The sequence below is a fragment of the Panthera pardus genome, unplaced genomic scaffold (assembly GCF_024362965.1).
Source record: "Panthera pardus isolate Hobbes unplaced genomic scaffold, ASM2436296v1 HiC_scaffold_13, whole genome shotgun sequence".
NCBI classification, from domain to species: Eukaryota; Metazoa; Chordata; class Mammalia; order Carnivora; family Felidae; genus Panthera; species Panthera pardus.
The window spans coordinates 80713904-80729546 of record NW_026526688.1 but is presented as its reverse complement, the minus strand read 5'-3'; the positions used below and the strand labels follow the sequence as shown (position 1 = coordinate 80729546).

The 15643-nt window shown below is 37.6% G+C and overlaps 1 protein-coding gene across 6 annotated transcripts in view; it reads right to left on the bottom strand.

Annotated features, from left to right (window-relative positions):
- The window catches only part of SLC10A7 (solute carrier family 10 member 7), a 250490-nt gene that overhangs the window by 214729 nt on the left and 20118 nt on the right, over positions 1-15643 (bottom strand). For 5 of the 6 annotated variants that reach the window (XM_019420816.2, XM_019420803.2, XM_053901214.1 and 2 more), the window contains exon 4: positions 15253-15328. In XM_019420816.2, the coding sequence (XP_019276361.1) occupies positions 15253-15328 (76 nt within the window). Of the gene's footprint in view, positions 1-1765; positions 1887-15252; positions 15329-15643 lie in introns of those variants that run through there. The other variant, XM_019420824.2, reaches the window with a different exon arrangement.

The window sequence follows — 15643 nt, the reverse complement described above, 5'->3', positions numbered from 1 at the left end:
ACTCTTTTGGGGGGCACATGGGTGGCTCAGTGGGTTAAGCAAGATGGCAAGTGGATTAAGCCTGACTTTGGCTCAGGTCATGATCTCACGGTTCATGAGTTCTAGCCCTGCATTGGGCTCTCCACTTATAGTGCAGAGCCTGCTTCAGATCCTCTCTCTCTCTCCCTCTCTCTCTGCCCCTCCTCCACTCATACTCTCTCAAAAATAAATAAAAATAAAAATAAAAAAAAGTAGGCTCTTTTTTTAGCCCTCAGAAGTATTTCAGGTGTGCCTGAGTGGCTCAGTCAGTTGAGTGTTCAACTCTTGATTTGGGCTCAGGTCATGATCCTAGGGGTCATGAGATCAAGCCCTGTGTCGGGCTCTGCACTGAGCATGGAGCCTGTTTAAGATTCATTCTCTCTCTCTCCCTCTGCCCCTCACTCATGCTCTCTCTCTGAAATAAACAAAAATTTTAAAAAAGCATTTCAAACATAATTTGAAAATGAAAACTTTTTAAATAGAACTACATAATTCCTCCAACAAAAATTCTATCTTTGGTTATTTACTAAAAGATGATGATATCAAACCAACAGAATTCATGTCTTTTTATAGACTACTTGAGCATAGGTAGATTTTTTTTTTTTTAATTTTAATGCCGGCTCTCATTTGTCATGTGAAAATGTAATATGTACTCCACCTTTAATGGCAAGTGTGCAAACACAGAGCAGAGCAGTTGGTAGTTAAAACTACTGAGGAACTGGAAATATCGTACTTCGGAGGAACAAAAACAATAAAGGCATGCCAGTAACTGCAGATCACAAATGTAATAAGTATTTATGATGGCTCATTTTGATAAGGACTCAATGTAAACTCCAGTGAGAGTTAAGGCATATCAGTCCCTGTTGTCCCTGAAAACGGGAGCCATAAAATCGAAGAGCATTTTTCATAGGCTAACTCATTATGCATTAAAAAAATATTAGTATGTATAAAAATATAAATATGCTTTACCTCATACAGTTAATTTCTCAGACTGTTTTTGGAATTAAACTATCACGGCCTGCCTATTTGAGAAAGTGTACCATTTTCAAAGCAGTGTGAACTTAATGTAATTGTAATTAGATGAGAACTTTGTAATCCCACTGTCTCAGAGTCCATGTCTGAAGGATCATTAAATAAGAAACACTATGGGGCATCAACTGAAAACTTTCCACAATAAGTTCTCTCAACAAAATTTAAAATTTATTTGCATTAATGCATATATGCAATATGCATTATTGCATTAATGCAATAATCTAGACAGAATATTGTCCAAGTCTATCCCACTTTATTCTGGCACAGTAAGTTTATGAAAAGATCCTTGAAGGAGAGACTGAACACAAACTTATGGAAATTACTGTCATGGAAGTGACTTCATCATTACTCTGAACAACTTTGTCGGGACCGTTGTATGACTGTGATAGAACTAGAGTCATTCTCTAGCTTCCCCAAATGCTCCTTTGCCATTGTTATTACGGATACTCTTGTACAGCATTAAAGGGATCAGAGAAAAGCAGTTCCTGAAAATGAACCTCAAAAATTGGTTGGAGAGCCAAATACAAGCAAAACTATCTGATAAAAGGTGAATGTCATGACAGAGACACAAAGGAAGTACCAGGGAAGGCAGGAAAGATTAATTCTGACTAGGCGGCTGCAAAGGCTTGCCTTCTGCGAAGGGAAGTGGTATTTGACTTAGGCCTTGACTGATGAGTAGGACTTCATCTGGTAGCTAGGCAGATGAAGAGAGCGGACTGCTCAAATGAGCTGACCACAAATGGCAGAAGAATTGATCAGGAACACAAAGTCCCCAAGCGGTCTGAGGGCCAACACCAAGGGAGCCTTCTGCAAGTAACAGGCGGCCAGGAATCCCCCTGGGAATAAACCAAAGGCCAAGAAGTCTGTCCAGAGGATCAGAAGAGCTGACTCAAGAGGAAATAGGATGGCAGCTTTCCACGACAGGTTAGGATAGTATTCTTCAAACTGTAGTTCACAAAGTCAATTTAGTGAATACTGACTGGCATTTTCTTCCCAAAATAGAAGAGGAGAAAAGAAAAGGAAGGGAAGGAAAGGAGAAAGGTGGAAGGAAGTGGGGAGAGGGGAAATGAGACGAGAAAGTGAATTATACATAGAGTAACTATACTTTAGAAACTTCTCAGTTTCTATCTGTGGGTTGTAATTTTTTTAAAAAAATTGAAAATCACTCATTTAGAGGGCCCTGCAAGTCCAATATCTTATCACTTGATTAGAATGCAGCTCAGTCCCACTCAATATATTCAGACCATTAGTTTGGACCCAAGTGTTCTTGGTCATGAATAATCTGCTTGAAAAATCTTATTGCACTAAGCAGAATGTTCTCATTAGGTACTTAGGAGACACAATCTGGTATCTTCATAATGCAAGTAAAGTTTAAAAGGATAATTTTCAAAGTTTGTAGCAATGCAGGAAAGATTAAGCTTGGTTCCTTTAGTCTGATAGTTACTGAATATTCCCATATGAAAGATACATGTATAATACCATCCTGTTTCATAAAGCATATATTCTCATAAGGAAAGTTAAGCTGAGAAAGCATGAAGATCTACAATTAATGCAATACAGTTAATCATATTTCACCAACAAGCAAACAACGTAAAATAACAGATTACCTCCTGTCACTTAAATAGGTCCTTTTAGCATAAATATAGACAACAAACTGATGGCTGCCAGAAGGGAAGGTGATAGGATGGGGAAAATGGGTGAAGGGGAATGAGAGGTACAGGCTTCCAGTTATGGAATGAATAAGTCACAGGGCTGAAAAGCACAGCACAGGGAATATAGACAGTGGTATCATAATAAAGTTGTATGATGACAGACAGTAGCTACATTGGTGGTGAGCACAGCATAACATATAGACTTGTCCAGCCACTATGTTGTACACCTGAAATTAATGTAACATTGTGTGTCAACTATACTGTAATTTAAAAATTGATAAATAATTCAAATATACACGTCCTTTTCTTTTTCTTCCCCAAAGTATTTTCATCTAAAACAACTCTGTCACCTGATACTAATATTACAGTGTGTGCTAACTGGAATTTAAATAAAAACTTGGAGAAAAAAATAAATAGATACAGATAGATATGTATAAATAGATACAGATTTATTGTAGATAAATACATAGACCAATCAGCCCTATTTATACACAATCAATTAAAAAGCTAAAAAAGAGAATACCCAAGATCACAGAGCTGGTTAAGGACAAGGCCAAGGGAAGAAGCTAAGTCTTCTCACATCCACCTTATTGATATTTTTGAAACTCCATGGTTTAACAAATTATTGGGAGCAAGTATCCTATTTCCAGTAGCAACAACTTTGTAAGTATATACAAATACATGAGAAACCGGAATGTAGTCAATGCACAGTAAGCCACAGAACGTGAAAAATGTACACACCCACAATCTGGAAATAAAGGTAAAAATAATCAAATTTTCTATAATAAGACAAATACAAATATTAATCGAATTAGATTAGCTAACAAAGAACTTGTGCGTTGTTTAAACTAGTGTTTCCTCAAGATCACTAATAAACCCAGGGTATTTCCCGAGAAAGTTTGATAATTAAAATGTAATTAATTCAAATAAACCAAATTGCTGAAAAATGTTTTATGTTGGTCCTAATATATGCAGACATTCTATTACTGAAAAAGAATTAGATAACAGATTTTCAATGCTTATGTAGAACTGTTCAAGGGAGACATGGTACCTGATTGTTCTTGCGGTTGGTTGGTTTGTTGACTTGGAACAGAACCAGGGTGGTTTTCCAGACTTTAGAGAAATATCCTGCAAATCTGTTCAACCCCCTTTTTCTGGTTCTAAATTCCCAAAGCAGGGCAGCTGGGTGGCTCAGTCAGTTAAGCAACTGACTCTTGGTTTCGACCCAGGTCATGATCTCATGGTTTGTGAGTTCGAGCCCCACATCAGGCTCCACTCTGACAGCATGAAGCCACCTTGGGATTCTCTGTCTCACTCTCTCTTTGCCCCTCCCCAACTTTTTCTCTCTGTCTCTCTCAAAATAAATAAATACACTTAAAAAATTGTTTTAATAAAAAATAAATTCCCAAAGCAATCTTTCTACTACTACTATGTTTCCCCATTCCTTTTCATTCCCAGAAGGGGTAATCTTAAATATCTGACTAATATTCCTGGTTATGGTAAGAAACATTTATATAAAAATATTGAAGACCTATAATATAAACTAATACAAAGTAATAAACTGGGATTATACAGTTTATTAAATTTATTTACACACTCACCATCTTATAAATTTAAACACTAGCCATCTTATATTGCAATTTACTGTTTATGTTTTATATCACTTACTCAACTGAAAATTCTATGAAGGTACTATATATATAACAAGCTATAGCAAGCACTCAACATATATATTTTTAATGAATGAGTGAAGTGAGTGAATAAGTAAACTCAGGCGATCAAATTCTTGAGAAAGCAATGATAACTAGGTGACCCCATCAGTGACAAAATCATCGTCATCTACAATGATGAGGCCGGTGCTTGCTTGATATCCTCCTGAACAATTTATGAGTACTTCTACATACGATTTCATAAGATCCTTGTACGCAATCCCATGAAATAAAGATGCAAATACTCCTCAGATGAGGAAACCAAGGCTCACAGAGAGAGGTCCCGGGCTTACCTGGTGACCACTTAGGCCACTAGGTGAATAATGGTAACAACTGCTTTGATTCCTGGGCAAGTGCATCCTTTGCTAAAGGTCAGATGGCTTAGCAACACAGGGGGTGATGTTGTGCCACAGCATGTTGAGCTGGTGTTGCTTAAACACTTCTCACCAAAGATCAAGACTGGTCCTTATGTCTGAGGCAGAGACAGACTGAAAGGTGGGGTTCAAAAGACTTCAGCCATGGAGAGAAGCACCCAGTTACAGGAATCCAGCAATGCTAAATAAGGTGTTCCAAGATCAGATCCCTGGAAGACATTCCCATTAGGATGGAAAAGGAGCTAGACAAGGAGAAAAGGGATGATGAGAGACAGAGGAAGAGAAATAGGAAAGAAGAGCGTCAGGGAAGCAAAAGGAAGAGGCAAGCAGCCATGGTGTCAAAGGCTAGTTAAGCCATGGCGGACAAAAACTGAGAATTGGCCACTGAATATGGTGAACACAAATCACTGCCAACCATTAAGGAAACGCTTTTGTTTAGAGTGGGAGAATGGAAGACAATTTGAGAGGCATTAAGGGGTTAAAGGGGAGAATTCTAAGTTACACACAAACAAAATTCTGGAGAAATCTAGGCATGTTTCAAACAAGTTTTATAGCAGCTTAAAACAAACACAGCCAACTCTTTGCAGGGCTTCTAAGAATGCCAACCTCACCCAGAAGATGAGACCAATGTTAAAAGGTATATATGGAAGAAGAGTAGTTAACATACAATTTCTCACTGCTGCTGCTGCTGTTGCTATCCTATTCTTTAATCTGTCAGAGAGGAAGAATGGTCACCATTTCCCAGAGAGCACAGGAGGCTGCAGGGAAATAAGTGCCCATAAGCCAGCTTGCAAGAGGGCTCAACACAGAAAGCCTTTTTCAGATATGACATTTCTCCAGGAGGCCATTAAACTTCCACTGCAAGCAAAAGCAATAGCGGACCCCATTTAACAGAAGAGAAAGGCAAGGCACAGAAAAGCTGAGTGATTGCTGAAGCTGAGACAGTGACTGACAGGTCAGATTTCCTTCTCACTTCAAGTTGGCTCTCTGCTGATCAGATCTACTCTAAATGCCTTTATAAATGTTTCAATGAATCTTATCTTCATGCATTGGATTAGCAAGATCAACTCCCCACTGATAATGCAAAATAACCCTGAAATGTTTCATGCCTGACTGATAAGCCAGAAATTGAACTTTCTGTCTCCATTTGGACTGTGATGATCTTGATCTTTCACCTCTAGCAAAAATCTTCTCATAGCTATAATTTTAAAGTTAGTAATGAGTGCTTCATTTGCTTTCCAAGCAGACAGAAAACCTTTTTTAAATACACTCAGACTGCCATGACCTTCGTCTATGACTTAAAGAGTTCACCACACGTAATAATTTTCTTTGCTCAGGAGACATTCTTAAGTTTTCTTTGAAGAGATTTGGGCAATAGCCCCATTGATGAAATTAAACACACACACACACACACACACACACACACACACATACCTTTTAACTTAATTACCTCTCTACTATACCTGAAATCAAAACTTTTCTTTAAAATGTGTTTGGAATGCTACATGACTACCAAGGAGTTCTAAAATCCCTCAACCTACTAGTTAAAATATAATAAAAATGCCAACTAAATATGTTTACATTAAAAGGAGCATACTGCCTTAACCGTAGACTAGGCAAGGAACAGCCTACTGCCTAGAAGAAGCAAACACAGTCCAGATTCCTAAACTGAAGTTCTGGCTGTCCTACATAGGTGCGTGGGGCTCAGTTCACTTGGGGTGCATTTTAAGCTTTTTCTACACTAAAAAAGGAAAACAATAATCTGATAAAGTGAGCCAATACAAAGCCATTTTACTGTTTCACCTATTTTTGTGAGGTTTATAACATGAAATAAAGGTTTTGAATAGTGTGATATCACACTAAATGTAGGCTTTTGAAAGCAGGCCTCATTCTCCTTTTTACTCCCAGTGTCTACATAAAGTGAGTGTGGTAGCTAAAGGGTATGTCTCTCCGTAATGTGGGTCGAGATCCGGTAGAAGCCAGTGGCGCCAGAAGTGGAAGAATCCACCTGAGGCAGGACAAAGGAGATAGTCTATTGACTACACCACAAGGGAGTGGCAAGCAGGACAGCAAAGGAGAGGCTGTCTGCAAAGAGGCAGTGGGAGGGGGCTGCTTTTATGGAGGGAAGGTGAGGAGGTATGGCGACACAAAATTTTCACTTTTTTGGTAACTGTGCCTAGTTGTCAGTAGCCCATTGGTCAACTAGGGCCTATGGATATTTCAGGGTGGGTCGCCTGATGGGCCTGTCTGTATTCAGCCAGGTGGTCACCATGGCCCTTTGTGCATTCCATTGCTTAAGCCTGTTTGCCTAAAAGCGGCCTCCATAGTAGGGGCTTAACTTCTGGTTGAGTACTATACTCTATTTCTTTTTTTTTTTAATGTTTATTTATTTTGGAGAGACACCGAGTAGGGGCAGGGCAGGGGCAGAGAGAGAGGGAGACACAGAACCTGAAGCAAGATCCAGGTTCCAAGCTGTCAGCACAGAGCCCGAGGTGGGGCTCGAACTCACAAACTGCGAGATCATTACCTGAGCCAAACTCAGACACTTAACTGACTGAGCCACCCAGGCGCCCCTAATCCATAATTTTTAAAAGAAGAATCCTGAGACCATCTACCACACATTCTAGTTCAACAGGTCCTAAGGTGGAGACAAGGATATTTTTTTTTCTCCTAATCATCCACCCATAATGTTGGTATGGGTGATCTATGGAATTCACTTTGAGAAACAAAATAAATAAATAAATAAACCAACATAAATAACATACATATAATCAGCACACTGCTTTTAGTGGTGAAGGTTCCTTATTTTCATAATTCAAATTACCAGGCTTAGCCTTAAACACAATTAAGATAGAGTTTAGCATAAAATACACTCAGATCTGACAGGAAACTCCTTCCTACCCTGCCCTGATTTTTATTTATTATGATTCTTAATGCTCTCCTTTTCTTTTTATTTTTTCTTTCAGGTATTTGAAGGCAGAAACCCTTAATTATATTTCTCTCCTACTTGGTTTAATGTTCAAACTCACAAAACTTCACAAAGTTATATACAGCTTTGCAACTTTACTCAGAAATTAAGACCTAATATTTACTTCACATTTTGAGGCATGGGTGATTAGCTGAATCATTCCTTTTCTCGGCTTGCAATCATTCCTTTTCTCAGGAAAACAGTGTAACTATTCCCAAATTCTACCTTTCTAGCTTTTTTCATTAAACACCAGCATAAGTGATAGGGAATTGAAATACCTCTGTAACAACAGCATGAAAACTACATAACTCTATCTCTTCAAACTTGGAAAAATAATGTGCCAGTTTCTTAAAGAAGAAACTTCTTTCATAATCCCTTCCATAGTTACTATGAGGCAGAATCTCCTTGAATTTAAATACAATGATTTCTTTAGCCAGTCCCATAAGGTTTTAAACATTTATAAAGCTTTGGGGGAAAAAATTGTATTTTTTACCATAGAACTTTACATTTGGAACAGAAATTTATTTATTTACTTATTTTAAAGTTTATTTATTTATTTTGAGAAAGAGAGAGTGCGGGCAGGGTCAGAGAGGGAGGGAGAAAGAAGAGAATCTCAAGCAGACTCTGCACTTTCAGCACAGAGCCTGAGGCGGGACTGGATCTCACAGACCCTGAGATCATGACCTGAACCAAAAAAAAGAAAGCAAGAGTTGGAGACTTAACAGAGGATCCACCCAGGCACCCGTGGAACAGAAATTTAAACCAAACAAATGTATACAGCGTTAAACAAAGAATAAATGTTTATCTCACGTCTCCCATGTTAGAACAAAATAGAAAACATGTTGATCTATCACTTTCTTACACTTGGCAATGAAATTAGGGTCCATCAGGTCTTATTACTCTTTCTAGTACTTAAAAAAGGAAATGAAAGTGCATGTGCATGCACACACACACACACACACACACACACAAAACCACATAACCACCAATCAGACCATTTCAACAGCACACCTTATAAGCTTGCAGTTTTGAAAAGTTGCATTTAAAACTTTTATATGAATAAAATGAATGAATAAATAATGAATGAATAAATGAATGATCACAAAAAAGAATTTAGCTATGTTTCTAATATTTAAATGAAAGTAGTTTAAAATTTAAAAGCCACAAAATAAGACTGTGAGTCAGCTATGCCCTTAAATAGTCTCATTTTAATACCTAAAGGATATGCTAGCATTTCAGCATATAAGCATTGTTGTGCACATATGCTGACTTCCTTCTGCTGCTAAAACTTATTATAAACTCCAGTTGGCTCACTGAAACAACAATCTAACTTATAAAAACAGATACTTTTTTTTAACTTTAACAAGAAGTAACAAGACTATTTCTTGCCAAAGTGCAAGCTGTGAGTTTAAGGAATGTGCTAACTTTCAATTCATGACAAAACCTTTTGGTAATCAACAGTTTTATGGAAAAAGCATTTAAAATGAAAGGTGTATAATAAGTAACAGAAAAAACTTCCTCCTAAGTTATATAACAACTTCACAAAATAAAAATAAAATCATTCCAAATGACACTACTATATCTGCATTCATCCCCAAAATCATTAAATACAAATATGCTACACAATCTCACATTTCCTTTAATACACCAGAACATATGCTACACGTGTATATTTATATTAAAGATGAACATATAAATATATGAGAGCATAAACTAAATGTAAACAAGTTTAACAACACAAAATCTGGAAGGAAAAAAGTTTTCTTATATGTTATAAACACTGCAGAGAATAGTCAGTTTTAAAGGACAGTGCAACATGGAAATGTGCCCAGCAATTTTCCTACCACATTGAAATCCACAAGGGTATATAAAGCTGCTGCGTACAAGGCAAAGCAGAGAATCATAGAGAAGTAGAATCAAAACCTTTACCTGATGGAACCTGATAGTGGATTCTGCTTTTGGACCTGTTCTTTTTCTATTTTTTTTTTAATTTTTTTTTAATGTTTATTTTTATTTTTGAGAGAGAAAGAGAGACAGAGCGTGAGAGGGGGAGGGGCAGAGAGAGAAGGAGGCACAGAATCTGAAGCAGGTTCCAGACTGAACTGTCAGCATAGAGCCTGATGTGGGGCTCGAACTCTCGAACAGTGAGATCATGACCTGAGCCGAAGTTGGACACTTACCCAGACTGAGCCACCCTGGCGCCCCTGGACCTTTTCATTTACATGGACCAATAAATTCACTTTCCACCCTTAGATTAGATTTTTCCCAATACATTATACAAAAGATTAATCTTCCTTTACATTTCCTTCAGCTAAATCTTATATTCAGTTACCTTTTTTTTTTTATTTTTTTTTAACATTTATTTATTTTTGAGACAGAGAGAGACAGAGCATGAACGGGGGAGGGGCAGAGAGAGAGGGAGACACAGAATCGGAAGCAGGCTCCAGGCTCTGAGCCATCAGCCCAGAGCCCGACGCGGGGCTCGAACTCATGGACCCTGAGATCGTGACCTGAGCTGAAGTCGGACGCTTAACCGACTGAGCCACCCAGGCGCCCCATATTCAGTTACCTTTTAACATTACTTTAGAAAAACATTAAACTTAAAATCATCTAATACCTTTCCTCGCAGATCACTTTCTTCCACAATCTGATGTAAATATTGAAAAAGTCCACTCATTTCATATCAGAAGATACGATCCAACTGGACTTTGCAAGCTCAATTTTCAATACCTATGAAAACTTGTAACTTACTCCCAGGACTACAAAAATGCTTGATAATGATAAAGGTGTACAATATAATCATTTACGTACTAGACCAATGACATTAGAAAACAAAGGAGATATCTATAAATTCAACATTATTAACATGCAACATTAATGTAAATCATTTAAATATCTACTGGGGAATGAACATGTATATACAATCTCTAATGCTATATGTTAATGTCAACAAAATGAGTGGACTTTGAACTTCTGCCAACAGTCATCTGAGAACAAAAGGGTTTTTTAGTTTAAAAGCTCTTAAGGGAATCACATCAGAAAGAAAGACATAAATGACGACTTTGAGCCAGTTAACACTAGGTCCTGAAAAGACCCTCCTCTCAAATTCTTTCAAAGCAATAGAAAGAGAATCACAGCAAGCACTAATCCAAGACTCCTGTAACTCCTCTAGCTCAGTAATGATGTGGAAACTAAAAAGAACTTCCCAGCATAATGAAACGCTGGTTAAATCCAACTCTCTGTCAATTCCATTCCTGGACCAAGAAACTAAATGCAGATAAGAGAAACACGTAACGATGAAGTCTGGCTTCATTTTAAATGCATGACCATGGGTCTCAGATCCTTAGTGCTTCCAGCAATGCTACCATATTCTCCAGTTAATTCACTCTCTTCACCCTGATGGCATTTGCACACTGTCTCCTCTTATCTCAAACATTAATACCACCTACTCCATCATCAGTCTCAGCTGCTGAGAAAAAAAAAAAAAAAAAAAATGGAAACCAGAAGAGAACTGAGAAAATCAGAAGAGCCCTAAGGAATGAGAAGTCATCAGGACTCCCAAGTGCACCCTTTCTACCCATCTTCATGGATCTCTAACCACACACTCTTATTATGAATAAATGATCCAAGTTCCACTGAAGCTCATGCAACCTGATACCATTCTCTTCCATTTGATCCAATAAATTACTCTAGCACTCCCTTAAATCAACAGCTTCCTCTCAACTATATAATCCCCACCATGATAGAAACACACTGTCACTTCTGTATTTAAAAAAATCTTGACCTCATATCCCTCTTTAAATATAGCTTCATTTCCCTCTTCCCTTTTATAGCAAAGGACCTCAAAAGTGTTGCGTATACCTTCTGTCTCCTTTCTTCCTATTTTTTCTTGAGCCCATTCCAAACAAGCTTTTGCCCTTACACTCCAACAAAACCACTCTGGTTGAAGTTACCAATAGCCTCCACGTAGCTTAATTCAATGGACAATTCTCAGAATTCATTGTACACAAACTTATATCAGCAGATTTTGACAGAGCTGATCATACCTTCCTCCTTCAAACATTTTTTTTCACCTGGCTTCCAGGATACTCCCTATTTTTCCTTCTGTCTAATCTGTTGCCTTTCTCTGTTCCCTCTGCTGGTAACTCCTCATTCTAACCACTTAATGTTGGAGGGTCCCAGTGCTCAGTACTTGAACTTCATCTCTTTTCTAACTATGCTCTCTCTGCATACAATCTCATCCATCTTTGTTTTAAATATGATTTAATAAAGAAACAATAGAAAACATCAATGAAACCAGGAGTCAGTTCTTTGAAAAGATTAACAGAACTGATAAATCTCTAGCAAGACTCATTGAAAAAAGAGAGAGAGATGACCCAAATAAAGAAAATTACTAATGAAAGAGGAGAAATAACAGCCAACACCACAGAAATACAAACAATTGTAACAGAATATTATGAAAACCTATATGCCAACAAACTGGACAACTTAGAAGAAACGGATAAATTCACAGAAACATATAACCTACCAAAACTAAAGGAGGAAGAAACAGAAAATTTGAACAGACCAATTGCTACCAATAAAATTGAATCAGTGATCAAAAAAATCTCAAAAAACAAAAGTCCAGGACCAGACAGCTTCACAGGAAAATTCTACCAAACATTTAAAGAGAGTTAATACCTATTCTTCTCAAACTATTTCAAAAAATACAAGAGGAAGGAACACTTCCAAATCCATTCTGAGGCCAGTATCACCCTGATACCAAAACCAGATAAAGACACCACCAAAAAAAAGAACCATAGGCCAATACCTTCATGAATATAGATGCAAAAATCTTCAACAAAATATTAGCAAACTGAATCCAACAGTATATTTTAAAAAATCATATACCATGATCAAGTGGGATTTATTTCCAGGACAGAATGGTGGTTGTCAGAAATGCAGAAAAAGCATCTGACATCCACTCATGATAAAAACCCTCAGCAACCCCACCCTTTCACCTCTTCAGTCAAAAGTCTTAGAGTCATTCATGACCCCCCCTCTCTCATATCCCACATTCAATTCATCAGCATATCCTGTGCCTCCAAAATACATCCAGAATCCAACCACCTTTACTGCCTTCATTACCATCCTGCTCTTCAAAAGACACTGGTAAGAAAATGAAGACAAGCTACAGACTGGTAGAAAATATTTACAAAGCATATATCTATGAAGGACTTGTATCCAGAATATATAAAGCTCACAAAGCAAGTTTTTCATAAGAAAACAAACCACCTCCGTTTAAAACAAAGAAAAAAAGGCAAAAGATTTTACACTTCACCAAAGAAGACATGTATAGCAAGTAAACACATGAAAAATATTAACGCTCAACATTATTAGTAGCTGGGAAATGTAAATTAAATTAAAACCACAATGAGATACCACTAGATACATATTAGAATGACTAAAATTATAAAGACTGACAATGCCAAGTGCTGACGAGATGTGGAGCACTGGAACTCTCAGACACTGCTGGCTGAGCTGTAAAATGGTAAAACCACTTGGGAAGATAGTTTGGCAATTTCTGAAAAAGTTCAACATACACTGCGGTCCAAGAAGAGTGCTTGTATATTGACAGATGGTCCACCTCACAAGCTATTTATCGATGATTTATAACTATATGTCGGTAATTCTTGCCTTGGTTGAAAGATGCTAAAACATACACCGCCAGATGATCCCAACATTCCATTCGTAAGTATTCCCAAGAGAAATGAAAGTGCACATTCACTTAAAGTTTTGTACACACTGTTCATAGCCCCAAAGTGGGAAATGCCCAAACGTCCACCCACAGGTAAATGGATAAACAAACTACAGTATATCCATAAAAAAATAATAATACTCAGCAATAAAAGGACTGAACTATTGATACATAGAGTATAGATGACTCTCAAAATAATCATGCTGAATAAAGGAAACCAGAAAAGAAAAAGGTGTACACACTGTATAACTCCAGTATATAAAAGTCTAGAAGATGCAAACTAATCTACAGGGACAAGAAACGGATCAGTGGTTGCCTAAGGAAGAGGAGCACTAAGAAGGGCAGGAGGGAGGGATTACCAAGGGACACAGGAGAGTTTTGAGGGTGATGGATACATTCATTATCTTGATTGTGGTCATGGTACCACAGGTGTACACAGACATCAAAATATTAAGTTGTTTAGATGTATGCAGTTTATTGTAATATCCACAATAGCTCAATAAACCTATTTTTAAAAAGAATATAGCAGGCACTTAATACACTTAATAAATATTTTCAGAATAAATAAAGCAGATGAAAATAAAAACAAATGCTAAGAAAGCGAAATCTTAAGAATGAATTGAAGTAGAAATATATATATTTTTTTGAAGTAGGAATCCCTTATATTCTCCCTCATTCAATAGTATTCTTTGCTAAATGAAAAATTGGAAGTGGAAAGGAGGAATAAGCTACCACCAAGTCCTTCAGTATGAAGTTGTGGTACCTTTCAGCCAAGAGGAGCCACCTCTGTGTAGCCCCTGAAATGGATGACTGCTGTCCCAAAACGCAAGCACTCCGCCCCAGTCCCCCAGCACTTGCATAATCTCTTTGAACTCACCTTAGAAACCCTGCTTCATTTCTCCTTTTTACATCGCCTTCACTTGCCATTAAATGTATATGGACCCAGGGCCCCTGGGTGGCTCAGTCGGTTAAGCATCTGACTTGGGCTCAGGTCATGATCTCACGGTTTGTGAGTTTGAGTCCCGTGTCGGGCTCTGTGCTGACAGCTCAGAGCCTGGAGCCTGCTTCGGATTCTGTGTCTCCCCTTCTCTCTGCCCCTCCCACACTCATGCTCTGTCTCTGTCTCTCAATAATAAATAAACATTAAAAATAAATTTTTAAAAAATGTATATGGACCCTTTTTCCACAAATGTAGTTTGCTACAATTTTTTTAAATGTTTATTTATTTATTTTTGAGAGAGAAAGAGCACAATCAGGGGAAGAGCAGAAAGAGAGGGAGACACAGAATCCAAAGCAGGCTCCAGGCTCTGAACTATCAGCACAGAGCCTGATGTGGGGCTTGAACTCACAAACTGTGAGACCATGACGTGAGCCAAAGTCAGACGCGTAACCGACTGAGCCACCCAGGCACCCCAGCTACAAACTTTTTAAGAACTAAGGAATGGCCATAGAGCTGTTGTTGGCTCATTAGTCTTAGATGAAAAGTACCTTTCCTTGGATTGCTTCTTTTGTCTCCCAATTTCTCACCGAGGTAGAAAACTCACTATCTCTATTTCATTCATCTCCCTTGCTCTTCTCTTTGAAATCCTCACTTTCACTCATCATCATTAATTTTAGCACCATCCTAATTTATGAATCTACCTACACTTCTTTCATAAGCTGCTATAGTTATGCATTCTCTGTGATATGACTTCTTCATCATAAAATTTAAAAATAAAATAAAATATGAAACAAAAGCACAGCATTTAGCCCTATGACTCACCTCATTTCCACCAACTGCCTTGGTTAAAATCACTGCAGAAGACACAGGGGGAGGCATGCAGCCTACTGTCTGCAAGCTGGAAAATCAAAGAAAATGCAATTATCGGTAGGGTTTTTTTTTTTCAATTATAAACAGCAATGCTCAAACTTTCAGCTCATAAAAAAACATATTCGCGATCATGTGCTTCTTGAATTCAAACAGTAGTAAATTCTAGTACCTATTCTAAATTTAGTTTTTACTAAATTATGAGTCCACTTCCCAGATCATGACAAGAAATCTATTCTCTTAGTTTAGAATAGAAAACACATTGTAAAACTAGGAGTAGTAAATCTAAATACCAAAGATATAAAACATACTTACCATCTAAAGGATGGATATACATCCCAGATGG